The 22319-nt window shown below is 51.5% G+C and overlaps 1 protein-coding gene across 1 annotated transcript; it reads right to left on the bottom strand.

The window, feature by feature from the left end:
- Positions 1–20774: 20774 nt before the first annotated feature.
- LOC308044661 (olfactory receptor 14J1-like) lies at positions 20775–21707 on the bottom strand (the record flags this gene model as incomplete). Its single annotated transcript, XM_080351468.1, has 1 exon — positions 20775–21707. The coding sequence occupies one exon, from the start codon at positions 21705–21707 to the stop codon at positions 20775–20777; it is 933 nt and encodes a 310-aa protein (XP_080207594.1).
- Between the last annotated feature and the right edge of the window lie 612 nt (positions 21708–22319).

Below are 22319 nucleotides of genomic sequence, written 5' to 3'. Positions count from 1 at the left end.
GTCAGCGGCATTTCCGCAGACGATTCCACAAAGCCAGTTCTGAAAGCTCCGCACACCAGGACTGAATGTATAACCAAGCAATTGCACCGGTGCGCTCGTAACATATTCTGACGGACGTCTTTTATGCCATAGCATTACGAACGTATTTGCGTTCAAGCATGTATCAGAAACAACGTGTGAACCGAGGATCTGTGAGTATTTTCTCCGTACCGTATGCTTCGTGGTAGCTTACTTGCCGATCGCAGGCTTAGCGGTTTCTATAGACGACTCGGTATAGGGAGAGAAAGAGAGCACATCGGAAAACTTGCGTTTTCTGAGCTGAAACCTAGTTGCTACGCCTTCTGTTTGTCCACGTAAACACACAAGATTCCCCACTTAAAACCAAACAGAAACCTTTCCACAAGCTCCCAGATAGGCGCACCCACCACCTCGTGCACGCGAACGCAGCTAGAGAAAAGCACCTAATTTTCCACACTGATGCTTAAGCAAACGCCTGGCAACACACAAGCACACATCCGCAAGCGCGCCCACTCCCATCTATGCACAGAGAGACTACGCGAAACGTACTGACATGCTTGAGGGTAAACAGGTATGCATTGATGGTTGGCGTACTGCATCACGCATACGTGGCTGCACGAGAATATTCTTTTGGAGGGTACGTGCAGATACGTTTCTGTACTTGGACGACCGTGTGCATGAAAGCATGTGTGTCTACAAACGATTGTCTGTCCACATGCGTGTGACTTTTTGCAGGCTCATTTCGTGCTCAAGCTGGAGTGAGTGCACAGCTACGCCGTTTACTGCCAAGGCTCCCCGTGTCGCACGACGTTGCCTAGTCCTGCATTTCTTACGCGGACAGATGCACGGGAGCTCTGCTAGTAAAGGAGCAAAGACCGTCGTAGGCAGAACTGAATGGTGCTCCGAGCTACTTCACACCTATGGCAAATGCTTCACAGTGTGCGAGGAATAGCTTTCCGCAGCCGATGTACAATAGAAACGAAAGAGATCATGCCTTAACGCGAAAGAGTAACAGGGCGTCACTGCGCAAACTTGTCCCTGATCTACAGCTGAGAGCGAACACTTGTGTGCTTGTCGGAGAGATTGTGTCTTGCCTGCAATAGTCTGGGAGTTTCGCGCTGGTCAGTGTGGCTAGTTCGATAATCAACGTCTAGGATAGCTGCAGAGCGGTCCCTGTTGGTGTGAGGACAGTGTGCCTGGAAGTCAGTCTGTGTTCCTCGCGCCTGCTGTATCTATCCGTCGCTCCACACGCGTGTGAGTCCATGTCTTTCTCTCCACAAGCATGTGTGCTGATTTCGTCGCACATGTGCATCTGCGCTAGTGTTGAGCTCAGCGGAGTGTGTCTCTGGACACTTGGTGTGCGTTGGCTGTGCCTGTGTGTAACACAGCACAGTCATGAATGCTCCGGTGAAGAGAGACCAGGGAAATCATCTAGGGCGGGTCAACAAAGGAAAACCGAAGAGGGATTGACGTGTGCTCGACAGAGACGGATTCCCTGCGCTGACATTTCTCAGGAACGCCAGAAGAAAGCTGAGCGGTAGATCGACCAGAGAAATGCTTCCCTAGACGACATTTAGCGAATGTACTGCAGTGTGCGCGGCTTTCGGGATTGTGCCTGAAAAGTGCGAAAACCAGCAGAGCCTGTGCTCAAAAGCTGGTGGCTGTGTGACTGCATTGATGCACGTTCCCGTGTCTGCGAGTGTACAGACGGCTGTTTCACGTTCACACAAAGGCACCTGGTCGGGTTTTTCTTCTGTGCGTGCACACGCGTTTCCCTTGTCTCTTCGGAAGAGACGTAGCTCTCTGCATGCTGAACGACGTGGTAAAACGCGTCTGCCTATATTTTGGTTAACAATCGAGGGTGTGTGTTCCGTCAGCGACATTTCCGCAGACGACTCCCCAGAGCCAGTTCTGAAAGCTCCGCACACCAGGACTGAATGTAGAACGAAGTAATTTCACCGGTGCACGCAATCACATATTCTGACGGCCGTCTTTTATGCCACAGCAGCACGAAGGTATTTGCGTTCATCGCGTATCAGAAACAATGTGTGGACGAGGATGTGTTGGTATTTTCTCCGAACGGCATGCTTCGTGGTAGCTTACTTGCCGATCGCAGTCTTAGCAGTTTCTATACACGACTCGGTATAGGGAGAGAAAGAGAGCGCATCGGAAAACTTGCGTTTTCTGCGCTGGAACCTGGTTGCTACGCCTTCTGTTTGTCCACGTGAACATACACGATTCTCCACTTAAAACCAAGCAGAAACCTTTCCACAGGCTCCCAGGTAGGCGCACCCACCACCTCGCGCAAACGAACGCAGCTAGAGAAAAGCACCTACATTTTCACACACTGATGCTTAAGCAAACGCCTGGCCATACACATGCACATATTCGCAAGCGCGCCCACTCCCATCTATGCACAGAGAGACGTACGCGAAACGTGCTGACATGCTTGAGGGTAAACAGGTGTGCATTGATGGTTGGCGTACTGCATTACGCATACGTGGCTGCACAAGAATATTCTTTTGGAGGGTACGTGCAGATACGTCCCTGTAGCTGGACGACCGTGTGCGTAAAAGCATGTGTGTCTACAAACGATTGTCTGTCCACATGCGTGTGCCTTGATGCAGGCTCCGTTCGTGCTTAAGCGCGAGTGAGTGCACAGCTGCGCCGTTTGTTGGCAAGGTTCCGCGTGTTGCAAGAAGTTACCAATCCTGCATTTCTCACGCGGACAGATGCACGGGTGCTCTTCTAGTAAAGGAGCAAAGACAGTCGTAGGCAGAACTGAATGCTGCTCCGAGCTACTTCACACCTATGGCAAATGCTTCACAGTGCGCGAGGAATAGCTTTCCGCAGCCGATGTACAATAGAAACGAAACAGATCATGCCTTAATGCGAAAGCGTAACAGGGCGTCACTGTGCAAACTTGTCCCTGATCTACAGCTGAGAGCGAACACTTGTGTGCTTGTCGGAGAGATTGTGTCTTGCCTGTAATAGTCTGGGAGTTTCGCGCTGGTCAGTGTGGCTAGTTCGATAATCAACGTCTAGGATAGCTGCAGAGCGGTCCCTGTTGGTGTGAGGACAGTGTGCCTGTAGGTCAGTCTGTGTTACTAGCACCTACTGTATCGCTCCGTCGCTCCACACGCGTGTGAGTCCATGTCTTTCTCTCCACAAGCATGTGTGCTGATTTCGTCTGTGCATCTGTGCTAGTGTTGAGCTCAGCGGAGTGTGTCTCTGGACACTTGGTGTGCGTTGGCTGTGCCTGTGTGTAACGCAGCACAGCCACGACTGCCTCGGTGAAGAGAGACCAGGGAAATCATCTAGGCAAGGTCAACAAAAGAAAAGCGGAGAGGAATTGACGTGTGCTCGACAGAGACGGATTCCCTGCGCTGACATTTCTCAGGAACGCCAGAAGAAAGCTGAGCGGTAGATCGACCAGAGAAATGCTTCCCTAGACGACATTTAGCGAATGAACTGCAGTGTGCGCTGCTTTCGGGATTGTGCCTGAAAAGTGCGAAAACCAGCAGAGCCTGTGCTCAAAAGCTGGTGGCTTTGTGACTACATTGATGCACCTTCCCGTGTCTGCGAGTGTAGAGACGGCTGTTTCACGTTCACACAAAGGCACCTGGTCGGGTTTTTCTTCTGTGCGTGCACACGCGTTTCCCTTGTCTCTTCGGAAGAGACGTAGCTCTCTGCATGCTGAACGACGTGGTAAAACGCGTCTGCCTATATTTTGGTTAACAATCGAGGGTGCGTGTTCCGTCAGCGGCATTTCCGCAGACGATTCCACAAAGCCAGTTCTGAAAGCTCCGCACACCAGGACTGAATGTATAACCAAGCAATTGCACCGGTGCGCTCGTAACATATTCTGACGGCCGTCTTTTATGCCATAGCATTACGAACGTATTTGCGTTCAAGCATGTATCAGAAACAATGTGTGGACGAGGATGTGTTGGTATTTTCTCCGTACGGCATGCTTCGTGGTAGCTTACTTGCCGATCGCAGTCTTAGCGGTTTCTATAGACGACTCGGTATAGGGAGAGAAAGAGAGCACATCGGAAAACTTGCGTTCTCTGAGCTGGAACCTAGTTGCTACGCCTTCTGTTTGTCCACGTAAACACACAAGATTCCCCACTGAAAACCAAGCAGAAACCTTTCCACAAGCTCCCAGGTAGGCGCACCCACCACCTCGTGCACGCGAACGCAGCTAGAGAAAAGCACCTAATTTTCCACACTGATGCTTAAGCAAACGCCTGGCAACACACAAGCACACATCCGCAAGCGCGCCCACTCCCATCTATGCACAGAGAGACGTACGCGAAACGTACTGACATGCTTGAGGGTAAACAGGTATGCATTGATGGTTGGCGTACTGCATCACGCATACGTGGCTGCACGAGAATATTCTTTTGGAGGGTACGTGCAGATACGTTTCTGTACTTGGACGACTGTGTGCATGAAAGCATGTGTGTCTACAAACGATTGTCTGTCCACATGCGTGTGACTTTTTGCAGGCTCATTTCGTGCTCAAGCTGGAGTGAGTGCACAGCTACGCCGTTTACTGCCAAGGCTCCCCGTGTCGCACGACGTTGCCCAGTCCTGCATTTCTTACGAGGACAGATGCACGGGAGCTCTGCTAGTAAAGGAGCAAAGACCGTCGTAGGCAGAACTGAATGGTGCTCCGAGCTACTTCACACCTATGGCAAATGCTTCACAGTGTGCGAGGAATAGCTTTCCGCAGCCGATGTACAATAGAAACGAAAGAGATCATGCCTTAACGCGAAAGAGTAACAGGGCGTCACTGCGCAAACTTGTCCCTGATCTACAGCTGAGAGCGAACACTTGTGTGCTTGTCGGAGAGATTGTGTCTTGCCTGCAATAGTCTGGGAGTTTCGCGCTGGTCAGTGTGGCTAGTTCGATAATCAAAGTCTAGGATAGCTGCAGAGCGGTCCCTGTTGGTGTGAGGACAGTGTGCCTGGAAGTCAGTCTGTGTTCCTCGCGCCTGCTGTATCTATCCGTCGCTCCAGACGCGTGTGAGTCCATGTCTTTCTCTCCACAAGCATGTGTGCTGATTTCGTCACACATGTGCATCTGCGCTAGTGTTGAGCTCAGCGGAGTGTGTCTCTGGACACTTGGTGTGCGTTGGCTGTGCCTGTGTGTAACACAGCACAGTCATGACTGCTCCGGTGAAGAGAGACCAGGGAAATCATCTAGGGCGGGTCAACAAAGGAAAACCGAAGAGGGATTGACGTGTGCTCGACAGAGACGGATTCCCTGCGCTGACATTTCTCAGGAACGCCAGAAGAAAGCTGAGCGGTAGATCGACCGGAGAAATGCTTCCCTAGACGACATTTAGCGAATGTACTGCAGTGTGCGCGGCTTTCGGGATTGTGCCTGAAAAGTGCGAAAACCAGCAGAGCCTGTGCTCAAAAGCTGGTGGCTTTGTGACTGCATTGATGCACGTTCCCGTGTCTGCGAGTGTACAGACGGCTGTTTCACGTTCACACAAAGGCACCTGGTCGGGTTTTTCTTCTGTGCGTGCACACGCGTTTCCCTTGTCTCTTCGGAAGAGACGTAGCTCTCTGCATGCTGAACGACGTGGTAAAACGCGTCTGCCTATATTTTGGTTAACAATCGAGGGTGTGTGTTCCGTCAGCGACATTTCCGCAGACGACTCCCCAGAGTCAGTTCTGAAAGCTCCGCACACCAGGACTGAATGTAGAACGAAGTAATTTCACCGGTGCACGCAATCACATATTCTGACGGCCGTCTTTTATGCCACAGCAGTACGAAGGTATTTGCGTTCATCGCGTATCAGAAACAATGTGTGGACGAGGATGTGTTGGTATTTTCTCCGAACGGCATGCTTCGTGGTAGCTTACTTGCCGATCGCAGTCTTAGCGGTTTCTATACACGACTCGGTATAGGGAGAGAAAGAGAGCGCATCGGAAAACTTGCCTTTTCTGCGCTGGAACCTGGTTGCTACGCCTTCTGTTTGTCCACGTGAACATACACGATTCTCCACTTAAAACTAAGCAGAAACCTTTCCACAGGCTCCCAGGTAGGCGCACCCACCACCTCGCGCAAACGAACGCAGCTAGAGAAAAGCACCTACATTTTCACACACTGATGCTTAAGCAAACGCCTGGCCATACACATGCACATATTCGCAAGCGCGCCCACTCCCATCTATGCACAGAGAGACGTACGCGAAACGTGCTGACATGCTTGAGGGTAAACAGGTGTGCATTGATGGTTGGCGTACTGCATTACGCATACGTGGCTGCACAAGAATATTCTTTTGGAGGGTACGTGCAGATACGTCCCTGTAGCTGGACGACCGTGTGCGTAAAAGCATGTGTGTCTACAAACGATTGTCTGTCCACATGCGTGTGCCTTGATGCAGGCTCCGTTCGTGCTTAAGCGCGAGTGAGTGCACAGCTGCGCCGTTTGTTGGCAAGGTTCCGCGTGTTGCAAGAAGTTACCAATCCTGCATTTCTCACGCGGACAGATGCACGGGAGCTCTTCTAGTAAAGGAGCAAAGACAGTCGTAGGCAGAACTGAATGCTGCTCCGAGCTACTTCACACCTATGGCAAATGCTTCACAGTGCGCGAGGAATAGTTTTCCGCAGCCGATGTACAATAGAAACGAAACAGATCATGCCTTAATGCGAAAACGTAACAGGGCGTCACTGTGCAAACTTGTCCCTGATCTACAGCTGAGAGCGAACACTTGTGTGCTTGTCGGAGAGATTGTGTCTTGCCTGTAATAGTCTGGGAGTTTCGCGCTGGTCAGTGTGGCTAGTTCGATAATCAACGTCTAGGATAGCTGCAGAGCGGTCCCTGTTGGTGTGAGGACAGTGTGCCTGTAGGTCAGTCTGTGTTACTAGCACCTACTGTATCGCTCCGTCGTTCCACACGCGTGTGAGTCCATGTCTTTCTCTCCACAAGCATGTGTGCTGATTTCGTCTGTGCATCTGCGCTAGTGTTGAGCTCAGCGGAGTGTGTCTCTGGACACTTGGTGTGCGTTGGCTGTGCCTGTGTGTAACGCAGCACAGCCACGACTGCCTCGGTGAAGAGAGACCAGGGAAATCATCTAGGCAAGGTCAACAAAAGAAAAGCGGAGAGGAATTGACGTGTGCTCGACAGAGACGGATTCCCTGCGCAGACATTTCTCAGGAACGCCAGAAGAAAGCTGAGCGGTAGATCAACCGGAGAAATGCTTCCCTAGACGACATTTAGCGAATGTACTGCAGTGTGCGCGGCTTTCGGGATTGTGCCTGAAAAGTGTGAAAACCAGCAGAGCCTGTGCTCAAAAGCTGGTGGCTTTGTGACTGCATTGATGCACGTTCCCGTGTCTGCGAGTGTACAGACGGCTGTTTCACGTTCACACAAAGGCACCTGGTCGGGTTTTTCTTCTGTGCGTGCACACGCGTTTCCCTTGTCTCTTCGGAAGAGACGTAGCTCTCTGCATGCTGAACGACGTGGTAAAACGCGTCTGCCTATATTTTGGTTAACAATCGAGGGTGCGTGTTCCGTCAGCGGCATTTCAACAGACGACTCCGCAGAGCCAGTTCTGAAAGCTCCGCACACCAGGACTGAATGTAGAAAGAAGCAATTTCACCGGTGCACGCAATCACATATTCTGACGGACGTCTTTTATGCCACAGCAGCACGAAGGTATTTGCGTTCAAGCACGTATCAGAAACAATGTGTGGACGAGGATGTGTTGGTATTTTCTCCGAACGGCATGCTTCGTGGTAGCTTACTTGCCGATCGCAGTCTTAGCGGTTTCTATACACGACTCGGTATAGGGAGAGAAAGAGAGCGCATCGGAAAACTTGCGTTTTCTGCGCTGGAACCTGGTTGCTACGCCTTCTGGTTGTCCACGTGAACATACACGATTCCCCACTTAAAACTAAGCAGAAACCTTTCCACAGGCTCCCAGGTAGGTGCATCCACCACCTCGTGCGCACGAACGCAGCTAGAGAAAAGCACCTACATTTTCACACACTGATGCTTAAGCAAACGCTTGGCCATACGCATGCACACATCCGCAAGCGCGCCCACTCCCATCTATGCACAGAGAGACGTACGCGAAACGTGCTGACATGCTTGAGAGTAAACAGGTGTGCGTTGATGGTTGGCGTACTGCATCACGCATACGTGGCTGCACGAGAATATTCTTTTGGAGGTTACGTGCAGATACGTCCCTGTACTTGGACGACCGTGTGCGTGAAAGCGTGTGTGTCTACAAACGATTGTCTGTCCACATGCGTGTGCCTTGATGCAGGCTCCGTTCGTACTTAAGCTGGAGTGAGTGTACGCCTGCGCCGTTTGTTGGCCAGGTTCCATGCGTTGCACGACGTTGCCCAGTCCTGCATTTCTCACGCGGACAGATTCAAGGGAGCTCTGTATAGACGGCTGTTTCATGGTCACATAAAGGCACCTGGTCGGGTGCATCCCAGATACAGCATCCCAGATTCAGCATCCCCGATACAGCTTCCCGGATACAGCATCCCAAATACAGCATGCTAGATACAGTATCCTAGATACGACATCCTAGATACGGCATCCTAGATACAGCATTCTAGATACAGTATCCCGGATACAACATCCCAGATACGCCATCCCAGATACAGCATCCCAGGTACAGCATCCGAGATACAGCATCCCAGATATAGCATCCCATATACAGCATCCCAGATACAGCATCCTAGGTACAGCGTAATAGATACAGCATCCCAGATACAACATGTCGAGCTGTGCTCCTCTCCCACACCAAGTGCTGATCGTGGGGCTCAGGGTGAGGGGGGGCAGCGAGGGGGTCCGTGGACTGGAATAAGTTTTGTTTGGGGTTTTTCAAACGCCTCTGCTGACACGTCGTATAAAAACCGATTGCTGCAGTGCTAAGGAATGAACAGGAGGATGAGCAACAGACTGCAGAAACTGCTTGCGTTTTGGTTTATTGAAAAATTCGTATTGAACTCAAAAAGCAATACGATCTTGCAGTGGTCTTCTAATAGCTAGTGACAGCTTTTAATGTACTGGTTTGGAACTTTGAGATGAGATTTGAGATGAAGGGCTGTTCCATTGTGGAATATTGCAGGAGTAAATTTCAGGCATTTCAGCATGCCTGGCAGATCTGCAGCTTGATAAAGACCTCAGGCTGTTTGGTTTAATCAGACTTTTGTAGATCCCACCTTCCCTGGTCAAAGCACCGGCTGCCAATGTGTTTTCTGGTGTTGTCACTTCTTTCTGACCAAAGACGGCAGCGGCAGCAGCTCTACTGGTGGTGTCTGTTTTATTGAAACATGGGGATCTACAGGAACTTTAACCCGAAAGCTCAGGAAGCTGTGGTCCGTGGTCTATCTTTGTAATGTTTGGAGATTCTTCTGCAGATATTCTTATGCTAACGAGCACGGAACGTTTGCGAGTGTGAACTGCTGTGCAGGTAGAAGGAAGAAAGATGTGTGAGCTAAAGCAGCAGGAAGGCTGCAGCCGTGTAAGCCGGGGGTGCAAGCGGCACGAAACGGGCTGCAGCGGCGGAGCCCTCGGTCCCGGGCCGTCCCGGGCAGGCGGCGGAGCCCTCGGTCCCGGGCGGTCCCGGGCCGTCCTGGGCAGGGGCAGCCCGAGCGCTCCCGGCCCCGCTGCCGCTGCCCCGCCGGGGCCGGGGCCGCGCTGCGGGCGGACAGCGCCGCTCTGCGGCCGCCGGCGGCTCCGGGCCGGGAGGAGGGGCGGGGCCCGGTGGCGGACGCGGACGGGATTGGCTCCTGCGCTGGATGGGCGGGGCCACGCTGCGTAAGTGCGGGGGCGGAGGAGTGCATGCCGCTGATGCGGCGGCGGGAGGAGCGCGCGAGGAGCGGCGGGGCCGGCGGTGAACGAGGGGCGGGCGGACACCGGGGAGACCGAACGGGGCCGCCTCGGTCCCGGCTGAGGGGGGAGGCTGGAGGGGGAGGGACGGGCTGGTTTGGGCAGGAAGAAGGCGAGGGGCAGGCAGCCGCAACAGCGCGGCCCCGGGCCGGGCCGAGCAAGGGGCGAGGGGGAAACACGCGGGCTGAGCGCTGCGCGGGACTCGGGCGGGGCCGTGGGACGGAGCGGGGAGCCCGTGGTGCCACAGGGCAGAGGGAGAAAGGCGAGCGGGAGGGGGCGGCGCCAGGGGGCGCGAGGGGCGGGGACAGCGCTGCCGCGGGGAGGGGCCGGGAACGGGGGGAGCGGCGGAGGAGCCTGAGGGCGGGACGGCGCGGAAGGAGCTTGGGCGGGAAAGGCTGAGGAACCTCAGGGAGGGGGTGACATCGGGGAGGCTTTGGCGGGAAAGGCTGAGGGACCTCAGGGAGGGGGTGACATCGGGGAGGCTTTGGCGGGAAAGACTGAGGGACCTCAGGGAGGGGGTGACATCGGGGAGGCTTTGGCGGGAAAGGCTGAGGGAGCTCGGGGAGGAGATGGCGTCGGGGAGGCTGCAGGGGGCAATGCTGAGGGAGCTCAGGACGGGATGGCACTCAGGTCTGGTTTCAAAGGGAAATGCTGAGGTACCTTGAGGAATGGACGCTGGGCTGGGAGCTATGAACACATCAGACTGGTTAAGAGAGTGTTCATGACAGAAATTTGTGCAGTGAAGTATTCCAACAAAGAGCGGGAGAAGAGCCAAACTTAGATCAGGCCTCCTAGGATGCCTGCAGGTTTGGGGACAGGGATGACGAGGTTGTTAATCCGGTCCTAACTGTTTCTTTCTCTGTCCCTCTCTTGCAGCACCTGACTGAATGGAGGAGCAAGTGGACGGGAAGTTCCTGCGCGACACACAGATCACATTTATCGCTCTCGCCCTCAGAGACCCGGAGATCCAAACCGTTCGCATCGTGCCTTGAAGCAGCCTGTGCTCATGCGCTTCTCTCAGGGAGAAGGCGGAATGGCAGTGACTGGCCACGTTAAGCCACAGGGTGCACACTGTGCAGCTGTCAAGCCCAGCTCTGCGTTAGCTCACACCTGCGGTTTTGCGCCGCACACGCACATTTGCGTTGTCGCTGGTTGTTGCAGCGTTTGGCTTTGGTGAGGACAGCGTGTGTTTGTCAGCAGTTGGTGTAGGTGGGATCTGGAGGAGAAAGCGATATTTCCGTGCCAGAACTGGTTGGTGTTTGCATGGTATTGTGGCGGTTGTTCCCGCAGGCAATGAGTGCTGGAGTATTATTGCAGGATGAGGGGATTTTGGAGGCTTGTCTGTGAGATGCACTAGAGGCAGCAGTTGAAAGCGAAAGGCTGAGATTTGGAGGGTTTGTCGGTGGGTTTTGGACGGTTGTCAGCTGAAGAGTTGGCTGTTTGCAGGTGAGGTGTAGGGCAGAGGGTGAAGCTGACTTTGCCTGGGCGGTGCAACTGGCTGGGTGTGCAGAGCTGAGGAGAGCGGGCTGCTGCGGGTGACCCTAAAGGTGGAGAACCAGCCGGCAGCTCCAGACGCTCCCGCTGCCGGGCAGGGCCGTGCAGGCCAGTGCCCTGGGGCACAGCGACGTGACCCTCCGCAAGTACCAAAGAGCAGGTGAGGACCGTGGGCACTTGTACTGAGCTGTGACATCTCTAACCCGTGACATTGGGGTCCAGCCTGAGCAGGGCACGTGCGGAAGCTGTGCTGCAGGGAGGGCAGAGCTGAGGGGAAGGGCTGTGCCAGGGGCTGGTGCCAAGGCAAGGTGGGCGCGCTGTGGGGTGTGGGGAGGTGTCAGCCCCGGACTCAGCCCCTGTCTGACTGTAGTGCCCTTGGGCTGGTGTAGCTCAGTCCTCTGTGTGTTTCTCTTCAGGGGGAGCAGCATGCAAAGGAAAAGCAAGGAAGGAGGTGAACCCATGAGGAAGAGTGATGGATAAAGAGGGTTGGAGCGCACCTGCCAGTCAAGAGGGATCAAGAAAGAAGACACCAGTGGTGGAAGCGCAGGTCAGGAGAGCTCAAGGAGGGAGGAAGGTGACTGTGGCCGTATGGGTTTTTCTAGCTCACACACCAATGAAAACAGTTTGGATAATAAAAGAAATGTATGCAAAACCAATAATTAAAGGCAGAGAATGTTTATATGCTATGTATGGGGGGTAGACCTGAAGGTATATTTCTTCCTACAACGAAGGAGAATTCGCAATACATGCTGCTGTCAGCAACGACCAGTAAGCGACAAGACTCTATTTACTGATGCCTCTGGTCGCTCACATAAAGTTGTAATTACATGGCTAAACTCAGATACCCAGTGCTGCAAACACAAGGTAGAAAAAGAGACCAAGAGTCAAACAAGTTCTTGAGCTGACAGCTGTTAGGATCGCTTTGAGGTGTTCTGTAACAAGCCTTTGAATGTTGTAACTGGCTCATATTATGCGGCTGGCATACTTAACCGCCTGGAAGCTTCTTTTCTTAAGGAAGAGGATAATCCTCTTTTGATGGCTGAATTGAGAATGCTATGGTTTCTAATAAATCATAGACATCATAGGTATTATGCAATGCACACCCGCTCTCGCAGTGGCCCTTCCAGGACCACTTGCAGAAGGCAGTAGGAGGGCCGATGCACGAGCTGTGCCGCTCACTGTGCCTAAAGCCTTGGAGCAAGCTAAATGATCACATAAATTCTTTCACCAGAGTGCAAAGGCGTTAAAACGACAACTTCAAATGACAGTGGATCAGGCCAGGAGCGTTCTTATGTCCTGCCCTGATTGCCAACAGTTGGCACCCGCGCCATCCACAGAGGGTGTTAATCCAGGAGGGGTTACTGCCAATGAAGTACGGCCAGCGGATGTAACGCATTGTTCTGAATTGGGTAAATACGTACGTGTTTCTGTAGACGCTCATTCCAGATTTCTCGTTGCTGCTGCACGCGCTGGTGAAAGAGCACGAGACGTCTGTAACATTGGTTGGCATGTTTTGCTGTTTGAGGAGTTCCACGATCTGTAAAACCAGAGGAAAGCGGAACGCACACTGGATTAGAGGAGCGATCCCCCAGCGCGCTGTAATAGAAGTGCCTGCTTTTTAACACTTTCAAAACAGTGTTAAAGAGTCTGTTTGACGACTTTTCGGTATCATTTCTGGCGACGAGGATGGGATAATCTGCCTGACCTGCCGTGGATCCCAGGATCTCTGGGACCTTGTGCCGGCACCGGGGAATTCCTGGAAGGGACCACAGCTCCTCGGACCAGCTCGGGACGCGGGTAAAACCCCATCAATGAGATAAGGCACTTTCATTGTCTGGTTGCGTTGGCACGCTGCCTGCGCGAGACGTGGGCGACACCAGCGCGTTGGGTCTGCGCATTCGCGTCTGCGCATTTTGGTAAACTGGGTAACTTAAAAAAAGAAAGAAATAAAAAATTAAAGAGGAAAATGAGAAAACAATAAATTAAAGAGAAAAACGAGGGAACAGCAATTTGATAAAGGTACCTTTAATGATTTTGCTGTTTGTGCCTTAGCAATTGTATAATTGTTTCTGGCTTTAGTGGTTTGTTGTTGTTGTTACTTGTGTCTTGGGGGATTTTATAGTCCAGTACTTAGGGTTCACCAATTGTCTGTTATTGTGATTGTGAAGTAGGTAGTGGACAATCGGCAGGAGGATTCGTGAGAAATCCCCCCCAGGCTGTGTTTTCTGACATTGGAAAAGGATCGTTTGCTGTTCAACAGGGCGTCAACCAGGGAGAATCTGATTGAATATTGTAATTAATGGTGGCCACTGTAAATAATATTAATATGCTTCACAGGTCTAGGTGGGTATACTTTGAGATCTGTAGTATAGGAATGTGCTACATGTAATATGTAGTAAGATATCTATTTTAAATCATATATTGCCTATTACATAAGGCATATTACACAATACATAATGTTACATATGCATTGTCTTTGTCCCCTTCAGATCCATGTGTTTTGAAAAAGGATAATCAGGGAAAGAAATGCAAACCAGTAAAAGGTTTGTTGAAGAACAGCTATTGGTGTAGAATACACAGAGAACATGAGATCAAAATTGTCCCTCGGTCAGTCCAGGGTGGGATCCTGATATCCTTATATCGGGGCACAGGCTGCATTGGTATCGCCAGTGCATTGTATTCGGGATTAGACACACTGTGCCTAAAGCTGTAAATACGCCAAAACCTTCTGAGATTAAACAGGATTGTGAGGAGTCTCCCACTGAGTTTTTACACCGTCTTAAACCGACAGCTCAGTAATATATTAATATAGATCCTGACTTGGAGAACAGAGAAATAGAATTCTTAGTTGGCTGGGAGCTCATTATTCTGTGTTAAACACTATGCAGGGAATATTAAGGAGCCATTCTGTAACAATTATGGGAGCCACAAAAATTGCAAAACACGGCCCTTTAACCTGCTGCTTAGAATGTTTGTATGTGGAGTCTGTACTTATTGATTGTGTACCATGTGTCTTCTCTTGTGCACAACGAATGGTTGAAAAAAGCTTTAATGGTGCAATGGCTGTGCAGTGACACGCTGCTATGGCTGCAATTGTTAAACAAAGAAGGGGAGATGTGGCAGGGTTGTGACATCAGGCCCGTGAGAAATTGCAAGAGTCACAGTGTGAGAACAAGCGCTGGTGGAACAACACAAGCAGCAAGGACTGTGTGGGACATAAACCATCAGGGACAGAGGGATTGGTACATGAGGGACAGAGGGATTGATACGGGGTTGGTACATGAGAGACAGAGGGATTGATAGGCGGTGGGTACATCAGGGACAGAGGGATTGATACAGCATCGGTACATCAAGGACAGAGGTCCGCGATGTTTCAAATGCAAACCTGAGTTTGTATTAAATGTCTCTCTGCATCTTAAAGAGAGTCTGTGCCTCATCTGCTACACCCCTTTACCTGTTTCCCAAATTACGATTTAGGCTGTATTTACTGTTGTAAAAACAAAGCTTTCCCCCCTTAATTTTTGTCACGTGTTGTAGTTAGAATTAATAGAGATATTGGAGCCCATCGTAGCTAAACTGGAAAAAGACAGCAGCCGTGTGTATTTTTAAATAAAGACTAAATCAAGTGTGCTAGCTCATTATCTTTAAGCGTTTTACTGTGATCACCTCTCTCCCAAGGTTTTGTGTCTGTTGTATCAAGGCCTGACACCCACGGCCACAGTGGATGAATCACCATGGGCACAACACCAGGAACCTGCCTGTTCGTGTCCAGGATATCCACTCCAGCAGACACGTTTTAATTGGTACTTGCATTATGGATTAAATGCAACAAAAATCCATACTTTCTTTTGTCCTTTGCTATAGAGGAGGGGGTTGAACGTTTCTATAGCAGATTCAATCACTTGTTGTAAAGCAATGAAATAAATAACTTAGGCTTTTTCTATGGATAAACAACGTTTAATTCAATTCCTTAATAGTATTCCTTAAACACTTGTTCGTTAGACCATAAGCAAAACAGCACTGGGTGTTAGTTCGTTAGTAGGCCCTTATTTTGTGGTTGATTAACCCTGAAAATGTTAGCTCCCTCTATCAATATAACCTCATAAACAAGTTTCAAAATTTTTGGGTAGAACTTACCCACCTTTTCCTTTTTGCAGGTTCAGAGCCCGAGCCTCATTTGGTTGTATCTGTAAACATCAAACATCTCAGCACAAATCACAACTGCATTTCTCACAGACAGAAGTGCCTGATCTCCACAGCTTGCCTGGCAGTGCAGAGAGCAGGGAGTGCGGTGAGTCCTGGGCCTTTGGGGACATTTCACCCTGTTTTGTATCAGTCCCTCCCTGCTCCCTCCTCTTTCCTGCTGTGCCCTTCTTCCTCTTCATCTCTTCTCCCTCTGTCCCTCTGCTGCTTCCTCACCTATTCCCCCACCCTTCTGAATCTCTGTGCAGGGTTTCTCGTATCTCCCTCTCCGTCTCCACCCCTCTGTGTTCTCACCATCCCCGGTTTCTCTTTGTCGTCATTCTTGTCTGTTGCTCTGTCCCGCTCCGTGCCCCATCATTTCTCACTGTATCCCTCTGTCCTGCTCCCTGCGCCTATTCCTGCCCCTCTTCTTTTTTACTCCCTCTTCCTCTTGCTGCCCACCTCAGGATTTTTTCCCAATCTCTATCCTGCCCCAACCCTTATTGTTCTTTCTCTCTCCTGCTCCCTCTCTGTCTTTCTGCCTGTCTGCCCTTTCCCTGCTGCTTCTTTCTCCATCTCTGTCCAGGTTACTGCCCCTTTTCCTTCTTGATGTCTTTCTGTCCTGTTTGTCTTTCTGTCTTCCTTGCCTGTTCCCAGCCCCATCCCCTCTCGCTGTATCTTCCCTGTCCAGCTGGCTCTGCCTTTTCTTTGTCTTCTCATCCTCTTTCCTGCTCCTCAGCCCTCTTTTCCTCTTCCTCCAGCTCATTGCTGCATGTTTTCCCTTTCCAGTCTCTTCATTTTGATCTAAACTTTGCTTTGTTTCTCAGTCCCTTTGTTCTCTTCCCTTCCTGTTGCCTCTCAGTGGGCAGTGACGACCTGGTTCAGAGACAGCACGGCGACCACATCCCAGGTCGCTCGGTCCATCAGCACGCAGATGCCACTGTGGTGGAAAGCAAATGGCGTTTATTAACAAGTAACACAGCGTTATATACCTTAGGTTTGCAACGTCACGTCCATCTGCTTGCCTCACATACTCCTACCTACCTAGGGAGGGGCTACTATCTTTCTGTATAGCACGAGATCTTCTGGCCTCCAGATCCTAACTACCTACAGGTATGCGTCACAACCCCCCCTGGACACCGTTTGTGTCACAAACGCCCCTGGACAGGGTGTGTCTCACAAACCCCATTGGACAGCATGTGTCACAACCCCCCCTGGAAACTGTGTGTGTCACAAACACCCCTGGACAACGTGTATGTCACAAACACCCCTAGATAGGGTGTGTGTCACAAACCCCATTGGAGAGTGTGTGTGTCACAAACCCCATTGGACAGCGTGTGTGTCACAAGCCCCCCTGGAAACTGTGTGTGTCCAAAATATCCCTGGACAGCGTGTGTGTCACAAACCCCATTGGAGAGTGTGTGTGTCACGAACCCCATTGGAGAGTGTGTGTGTCACAAACCCCCCTGGACAGTGTGTGTGTCACAAACCCCCCGTTGGAGAGTGTGTGTGTCACAAACGCCCCTGGACAGGGTGTGTTTCACAAACGCCCCTGGACAGTGTGTGTGTCACAAACTCCCCTGGACAGGGTGTTTGTCACATACCCCATTGGACAGTGTGCATGTCACAAACCCCATTGAACAACGTGTGAGTCACAAAGCCCATTGGACATGGCGTGTGTCACAAACCCCATTGGACAGGGTGTGTGTCACAAACACCCCTGAACAGAATGCGTGTCACAAACACCCTTGGACAGCGTGTGTGTCACAAACCCCTTTGGACAGTGTGTGTGTAACAAACGTCCCTGGACAAGGTGTGTGTTACAAACCCCATTGGAGAGTGTGTGTGTCACAAACCCCATTGGACAGGGTGTGTGTCACAAACACCCCTGGACATGGTTTGTGTTACAAACCACATTGGAGAGTATGTGTGTCACAAACCCCAGTGGACAGTGTGTGTGTCACAAACCCCATTGGACAGGGTGTGTGTCACAAACCCCATTGGACAGGGTGTGTGTCACAAAAGGCCCTGGACACCGTTTGTGTCACAAAAGGCCCTGGACAGCGTGTGTGTCACAAACGCCCCTGGACAGCGTGTGTGTCACAAACCCCATTGGACAGCGTGTGTGTCAGAAACCCCATTGGACAGGGTGTGTGTCACAAACACACCTGGACACCGTTTGTGTCACAAATGTTTCTGGACAGGGTTTGTGTCACAAACTCCATTGGACAGCGTGTGTGTCAGAAACCCCATTGGACAGCGCGTGTCACAAACACCTCTGGACAGTTTCCTTGTCACAAACACCCCTGGACACCGTTTATGTCACAAACTCCCCTGGACAGTTCCTCTGTCACAAACGCCATTGGTCAGTGTGTGTGTCACGAACCCCATTGGACAGGGTGTATGTCACAAACCCCATTGGACAGCCTGTGTTTCACAAACCCCATTGGGCAGCGTGTGTGTCACAAACCCCATTGTACAGGGTGTGTGTCACAAACCCCTGGACAGCGTGTGTGTCACAACTCCCCATGGACAGTTTGTGAGTCACAAACCTGATTTGACAGCTTGTGTGTCACAAACCCCACTGGACAGTGTGTGTGTCAGAAACACCATTGGGCAGTGTATGTCAAAACCCCCCCTGGACAGTGTGTGTGTCACAAACCCCCCTGGACAGTGTGTGTGTCACTAACCCCATTGGACAGTGTGTGTGTCGCAAACCCCATTGAACACCGTGTGTGTCACAAACCCCATCGGACAGGGTGTTTGTCACAGCCACCCCCCGGACAGTGTGTGTATCACAAACCCCATTGGACACTGTGTGTGGTACAAACACCATTGGACAGCGTATGTGTCACAAACCCCATTGGAATGCGTTTGTCACAACCCCCACTGGAATCTATGTGTGTCAAAAACAGCCCTGGACAGCGTGTGTGTCACAAACTCGATTGGAAGGATTTTGTGTGACAAACACCCCTGGATACCGTTTGTGTCACAATCGCCCCTGGACAGGGTGTGTCACAAACTCCATTGGACAGCGTGTGTGTCACAAACCCCATTGGACAGTGTGTGAGTCACAAACTTCATTGGACAGAGTGTTTGTCACAAACACCCCTGGACACCGTTTGTGTCACAAATGGCCCTGGACAGCGTGTCTGTCACAAACCTTATTGGACAGCCCGTGTGTCACAAACCGCATTGGACAGTGTGTGTTAAAAACCCACCTGTACAGCATTTTTGTCACAAACCCCATTGGACAGTGTGTGTGTCACAAACCTCATTGGACAGCGTTAGTGTCACAAACGCCCCTGGACACTGTGTGTGTCACAAACACCCCTGGACACCGTGTGTGTCTACAAACGCCCCTGGACAGCTTGTGTGTCACAAACCCATTGGACAGCTTGTGTGTCACAAACCCATTGGACAGCGTGAGTGTCACCAACCCCATTGGACAGCGTGTGTGTCACAAACCCCCATGGACAGTGTGTGTGTCACAAACCCCATTGAACAGAGTGTGTGTCACAAACCCCATTGGACAGTGTGTGTCACAAACACCCCTGGACAGTTTCTGTCTCACCAATCTGCTCTAAGGCACCACAGTAGACCATGTCTGGGGCCTTGCAAAACTCCATGTCCTCAACATACGTTTCTTTCCCCTGCCCATTTGGGTTCAACAATTCCTTCCTTGTCCTTCAAATGCCTGGAGTTGCCTGCAGGAGAATGTGGCCCGTCACCCTCCCGGGGACAGACGTAGGCTGAGCATCCTGTCATTCTCCCAGGATGAAAATAGCAAAGGAGAGGTAGCAAATAGGGACACTTGCAATGAGCCTGTCCAAGGGAGCTGAGATGAATCTCACTGTTCTGCTGGGGTTTGTCTTTGGAGTCACACACAGAAATACCACGTTTCTGTCAGGTGTCCACATCTGAGCTGGCCTTGTGGACTCTTAAATCACATTGAGATATTCAGGGACAGACAGTTTCCTTTATACACACAGAGGCAGCAGTCACAGTGTCTCTCTAGGCTCCTGTTTCTATTCCCAAAGGCTGGGAGGCACCTCAGCCCCGTGGTGTGTCACCATGTTCTACATTTATCTTTGATGTCCCTCATAATTAAGAGTGGACATTGGTTCAAGGAAGCACATCCCAGTGCTGCATTCTGGTGGTTTCCTATGGAATATGAGTCCCAACATGATGGGACCTCGATGAACTGTCTGTCTCACAGGCCTTCATGGAACCCCAAGGAATAGCTGATGGTGTTTGTTCTCATTCATGTTCATCTTACCTCACATACATGATGAACATGCTCACATCTCATCTGTACAATGTGAACATGAACCTCTGACCTACTCATTCGGTGTAATTCCATGGAAGGACAAAGACCTCTGAGCTGGGGTGAGAGGCCAGTGCTGGAAAAGGAGGTTGTGAGGGGCCAGTCCATGGTGATTGACCTGGGGCTCCTTCCACGGGGTGTCCAGTGCACAGGGGCACAGCCCAGCCCCTACTCTGCTGGTTCTGCAGGTCTCTGGCAGGAGCCTGGCTGTGAGAGGACACTGCTGTGTGCCAGCCCTGCACACACACTGTTCAGCTGCACACTGATGTTTCATCTGTGGCCACTTCTGTAGGAATAAGCTTGAGAGAAACTTTGCAAGAAGATATAAACCATCATGCACTGCCCAAAGAAGATCACTTTTCCTTGTGCAAGTACTGTTTCTGAGGCCAGCTCTGTCACAGCAGTGCTGATTGCCTGTCCCTGCCTGCGCCCACAGCACTGACACACAGCAGGACGGTGACCAAGCTGCCAGAGCACTCAGGCCTTGCAGCAACACCAGGGATGAGAAGGAGAGTGTGGAGTGGAACCAGAACAGCTCTGGGAGAACAAGCGCTGCTGCTCCCTGGCAGGGCTGACATGCCAGAGCTTTTTTCCCCTCCACCCACACACAGGAACTGTCCCTGCAGCTCCAAAAAGCCTTTGCAGGAAGGATATAGTGAAAAACAAGTCACTTAAGAGGCTTTTATTCTTTCTAGAGACAAGGAGAGCACTGCTGCTCATTTAAGCAGCCAACAGTTATAAAAGAAAAGCCAGCAGTGAATTAGAAAGGGGTTGACAACATTATCACCATAAGAAAACAATGAACAACACCAAAAAATCCAGTTGACAGGCCGGGGTTGTATTTAGCTACATTAAAACTCCTGTATAGAAGAAGATGGCCAGTTTATTGCTTCAGAAACCAGAGGGATATGAGTTTGCACAGGGCATCCTTGAGCTCCTGGTTCCTCATGCTGTAGATGAGGGGATTCACTGCTGGAGGCACCACGGAGTACAGAACAGACACCACCAGGTCCAGGGATGGGGAGGAGATGGATGAGGGTTTCAGGTCAGCAAATATGGCAGTGCTGAGGAACAGGGAGACCACGGCCAGGTGAGGGAGGCAAGTGGAAAAGGCTTTGTGCCGTCCCTGCTCAGAGGGGATCCTCAGCACAGCCCTGAAGATCTGCACGTAGGACAGCATGATGAACACAAAACATCCAAATCCTAAACAGACACTAACCACAAGAAGCCCAAGTTCCCTGAGGTGGGAGTGTGAGCAGGAGAGCTTGAGGATCTGGGGGATTTCACAGAAGAACTGGCCCAGGGCATTGCCCTTGCACAGGGGCAGTGAAAATGTATTGGCCGTGTGCAGCAGAGCATGGAGAAACCCAGTGGCCCAGGCAGCTGCTGCCATGTGGACACAAGCTCTGCTGCCCAGGAGGGTCCCGTAGTGCAAGGGTTTGCAGATGGCAACGTAGCGGTCGTACGACATGATGGTGAGAAGAAAATATTCTGCTGAAGCTAAAATGCCAAACAGAAAGAGTTGTGTAGCACATCCTGTATAGGAAATGACCCTGGTACCCCACAGAGAGTTGGCCATGGACTTGGGGACAATGGTGGAGATGGAGTCCAGGTCAAGGAGGGCGAGGTTGAGCAGGAAGAAGTACATGGGGGTGTGGAGGTGCTGGTCACAGGCTATGGCGGTGATGATGAGGCCGTTGCCCAGGAGGGCAGCCAGGTAGATGCCCAGGAAGAGACAGAAGTGCAAGAGCTGCAGCTCCCATGTGTCTGTGAACGGTAGGAGGAGGAACTGGGTGATGGAGCTGCTGTTGGACATTGGCTGCCTGTGGGCAAGAGCACCTGTCATAGGAGAAAAAGATAGTGAAGGTTTAGATGAGACTTTTCTGGGAATAATCAAAACCGTTTCCCACAGACCCTCACACCCCATCACACACAGAGACACTTTTCTTTTTCCAGGAGAACGTCCTGGCTGAGCCCTCGTCTGTGCTTGGTGAGTGTGCAATGAAGAGCAGGGTCTCTGCCCAGGGGCTCCTGAGACTCAGCCTGTCCCTGTGTGATCGGGTGGGCAGGGGCCAGTCCTGGGGTTCAGCTTTGTCAGCTGGAACCGCTCCCGGTGCAGAAGGGACTGTCAGCATCTGTACCCCCAGGCCTGAGAAACTGCGTTTGAGAGGTTTGATGTTTCTACAGCTCCTTCTCCCCTCCCACCCTGGGCAGTGTTGTTGGGTGCCAGAAACCTGCAGCATTTCTGCTGCACTCAGAGAGAACAGAGCGAGTCCTGCGAGACCAGAGGGTGCCTGTGGGTCAGTGCAGAGTGAGGGCAGCTGCTCTGTCCCTCTGTCCTGCTCCAGCTGCCCTGGGCTGGCACCTTTCTGAGATGGAGGCTGATCACACTCCCATGTTACCCTGAAAAGCCACCAGGCACTGCTGA

The sequence above is a fragment of the Nesoenas mayeri genome (genome assembly GCF_963082525.1).
Source record: "Nesoenas mayeri genome assembly, chromosome: 11".
Lineage (NCBI taxonomy): Eukaryota > Metazoa > Chordata > Aves > Columbiformes > Columbidae > Nesoenas > Nesoenas mayeri.
This window is presented reverse-complemented; position numbering and strand designations above follow the sequence as displayed.